Source organism: Populus euphratica, unplaced genomic scaffold (genome assembly GCF_000495115.2).
Source record: "Populus euphratica unplaced genomic scaffold, PopEup_1.0 scaffold4159.1, whole genome shotgun sequence".
Taxonomy (NCBI): Eukaryota; Viridiplantae; Streptophyta; class Magnoliopsida; order Malpighiales; family Salicaceae; genus Populus; species Populus euphratica.
This window is the reverse complement of record NW_011503960.1, coordinates 2163-5654: the sequence shown is the minus strand read 5'-3', so window position 1 is coordinate 5654 and position 3492 is coordinate 2163. Positions and strand designations below refer to the sequence as shown.

Genomic DNA, 3492 nt, shown 5'->3' with positions numbered 1-3492 from the left:
AACTATTTTTTTCATTAAGAAAAAAAACATAATATATATCAGTGTTTGCGATTGTAATGAATATTCAATATTGAAGAGGGTATCAACCAAGAATATTTTAGGAATAATACTTTAATGCATTAGAAAGCTCATAATTATAACAACTTTATAATTTTTTTTACAAAATTTTTTTGTTTCATGAATTTTATTTTTGCTCTAGATTTATTAATTTAATATTATATAAATATTTAAAATAAATTAAATTTTTATTATATATATATGTAATAATATCACGTATAATAATATATATATAGCATAAGAAATGCATTTTGATTAATTTGATCCCAAGTGTGTGCACTGATTTTACCAATTAAATGATTATTTTATTTAAATAAAAGATATTTTTAAATCAGTACATATATTAATCAAAAATAAGTTTTTTTTAATAATGTAAAAATGCATTTCTCACGTTTTCTTAATTTAATTTCTTAACGTTATTCATTTGCTGCAATTTTTATCTTCGTTATTTTTAGAGGCATTTGTGATTTTTTACAAACAAGGACAAAAAAGGAAAAAAGAAATAAATAAAAACGCAACGTTTCCATTAGAGGCAAGAATAAAGGAGCTCTCCGCGCGACCTTAGCCATTGCATTTCACAGATTGAGCAATACAGAAAGTGAAAAAAGAAATTTAGCAACAAAGCTTCAGGTCCTCTCTCTTATTCCTTTCCACCTTTCACACTTTCTATTTCACATTCGTTCTATTAATTTACCACACCCAAAACTAAGATCCAAACGTTCTCCATTTTTACGGGAATGTAAGGAAAATACAATGAGTATTCATGATCATGGGCTGAACCGAGGAATCTCGAAAAGCGTTGACATATGTTAGAATTAATTCTTGCTAATGTTAGATCAGAATCAAGATATTACCCCCTTTTACAGGTTCAATCAGATTTTCATTCTTGTACTACTGGGCTGTAGCATGATGGAGATCGAAAACTAGAGTTGAGAATGCTTGCTGTTTTACTTTGTGTCCTGTCTCAATAAGCCAATTTAGAACGATGGCGTGAGACAGATAAACAAGTTATAGTTGCTTGATTGAGTTGTTTTTATTTATTTATTTATCTCGTTTAAGTCCTAACGAAATCTACAATACTTAAAGAACATTTATTGTTTCTCGCAGTGACATATGAGAAGTAGGATTTTAGGGTGGAGGTGAAAATGAATCCCAAATCCATTCCATTTTCTGCAGCTGGTTCAGGGCTCATTCGAGGGGGATTGGGTGCTTATGGAGAGAAAATTTTTGGGTCAGGCTCTGAGTATGTACAAAGCAATGTGAGTACTTTTATCCCTGTGGATATATTGCTAGCTAGATAGGTTGGCGTAGCAAACAAAGAATTACAAAGCTCAATAGTTCAGATGACTCTTTCATGTAATGACCCGAGTATTCTTGTTTTTTTTATCAGATTGAATTACAGCACATTAGACATCTATAACTGATTAACTTCTGTAAGAATATTTATTTTCGTAAGGTTAATGAATGTGATATCAGTACTTGGTAAGAAAACATTGCTGGGCATCAACAATTGAATGTGTTTCTTATGATTTTATTGTCGATGAGCAGATAAGCAAGTGCTTCTCTTACCCTCAATATTACTTCCAAGTGAATGGCCATTATGTCAGGAACAAATTGAAGATTGTTCTTCTTCCTTTTCTAAACAGGGTAAGTGAAATAACATAAATGCATTAAGGTTAAGAAAAACAAACATGTAAGATTGTAAGTAGTTGGTTCACTTGAGAAACTGTAATGCAGTTCTCTCTTATCTTCTTTCTAGGGTCACTGGACAAGAATAACTGAGCCAGTTGGAGGCAGGCTATCCTATAAACCTCCAATTAATGACATAAATGCTCCAGATTTATACATTCCTTGCATGGCATTTGCTACCTACTTGGTTCTTTCTGGCATCTCATTGGGCCTTTCTGGGAAGTAAGTGTAGGAACTTTGATGTAACCAAGCTTCCTAAACAGCTCTCTAACAACAATTTATTCCTGTCCGAATATGATCATATTCGCAATTCCAATTTTATGCCAGGTTTTCACCAGAGGCCTTAAATTGGCAGTTTGTTAAGGGAATGATAGGCTGGTTTTCCGAAGTGATGCTGCTGAAAGTTTCAATTCTTTCACATTTTAAATTTTAAAATTTCAAATTTTAAAAAAATTACAGCCAACATTCTAAGATTTTACAATTCGAAAAAATAGTCCATTTATAACTATTTTTATATATCTTAACATTTTTCTCATCATTTTCTTCTCTCCAATCTTTGTTATATTTCATTAAAATTCATCATGAATCATTCTAATTTTAATTTTTTATGATGCTTTTGATTTTGATGATGACATTCCTTTGTTTGCTTTTTAAGTTGCTACTGTTGTGGTTGTTGAAGAAGAATCAAATAATCAAGGGCGGAGAACAGGATATCGTGACTCTATTCCTGGTCACCATATTGTCAATCGTAATAGAAAAGAAGGTGAGTTAAGGTTATATAGTGATTATTTTACATAAAATTCTAAATTCACTGAAAGTCAATTTCGAAGAAGATTTAGGATGAGTCGTCGTCTTTTTCTTCGGATCGCAAATGCAGTGGAAGCTCATAATTCATATTTCAAACAAAGGACAGATGCTCTTGGTGTTCTTAGTTTATCTTATCTTCAAAAGGTAACTGCAGCTCACAAAATACTTGCATATGGTATTCCTGCAGATCTTACTAATGAATATCTTCGAATTAGAGAAACCACTGCGATAGAAAGTCTTAAAGCTTTCGTCAAAGCAATCGTAAAAGTTTTTGATGATTGGTATCTAAGGGAACCAAATGAGGTCGATATTTGTTGATTATTATCAATTGGAGAGTAGCGTGGATTTCCAGGGATGTTAGGGAGCATTGACTGTATGCATTGAAAATGAAAGAAATGTCCAATTGCATGGCATGAGATGTATACTGGTCATTGTCGTGAACCAACTGTAATTTTAGAGGCGGTGGCTTCACAAGATTTTTGGATATGGCATGTCTTTTTTGGAATGCCTGGATCATTAAATGATATTAATGTTCTTGATCGGTCACCTATCTTTGTTGCACTTGTTGAAGGTCGTACTACTCCTATCAATTATACAATTAATGGGCATGAATATATAATGAGATACTATTTAGCAAATGAGATTTATCCTAATTGGTCAACTTTTGTTAAAACAATCACAAGACCATTAGGAGTAAAAAGAAAATATTTTGCAAGCAAACAAGAGTCTGCAAGAAAAGATGTGAAGCAGGCATTTGGGGTGCTCCGATCTCATTTTGCAATTGTACGTGGATCTATTTGATACTAGGATGGAGAAACGCTTACATATATTATGAAAGCTTGCATAATAATGCATAATATGATTATTGAGGATGAAGGAGCAATGAACCTTGGATTTGACCATGAACATGAAGTCAATTCCTTTATATCAGTGTCACAT

General features: G+C 32.2%; 1 protein-coding gene across 1 annotated transcript; it reads left to right on the top strand.

The window, feature by feature from the left end:
• The first annotated feature begins 603 nt into the window (after positions 1-603).
• On the top strand, positions 604-2179 carry LOC105119956 (protein YIF1B-A-like). Its single transcript, XM_011018154.1, has 5 exons — positions 604-687; positions 1165-1316; positions 1606-1704; positions 1817-1968; positions 2074-2179. Exons 2-5 carry the CDS (start codon positions 1203-1205, stop codon positions 2177-2179), a joined length of 471 nt encoding a protein of 156 aa, XP_011016456.1. The 5' UTR covers positions 604-687; positions 1165-1202.
• Positions 2180-3492: the final 1313 nt, after the last annotated feature.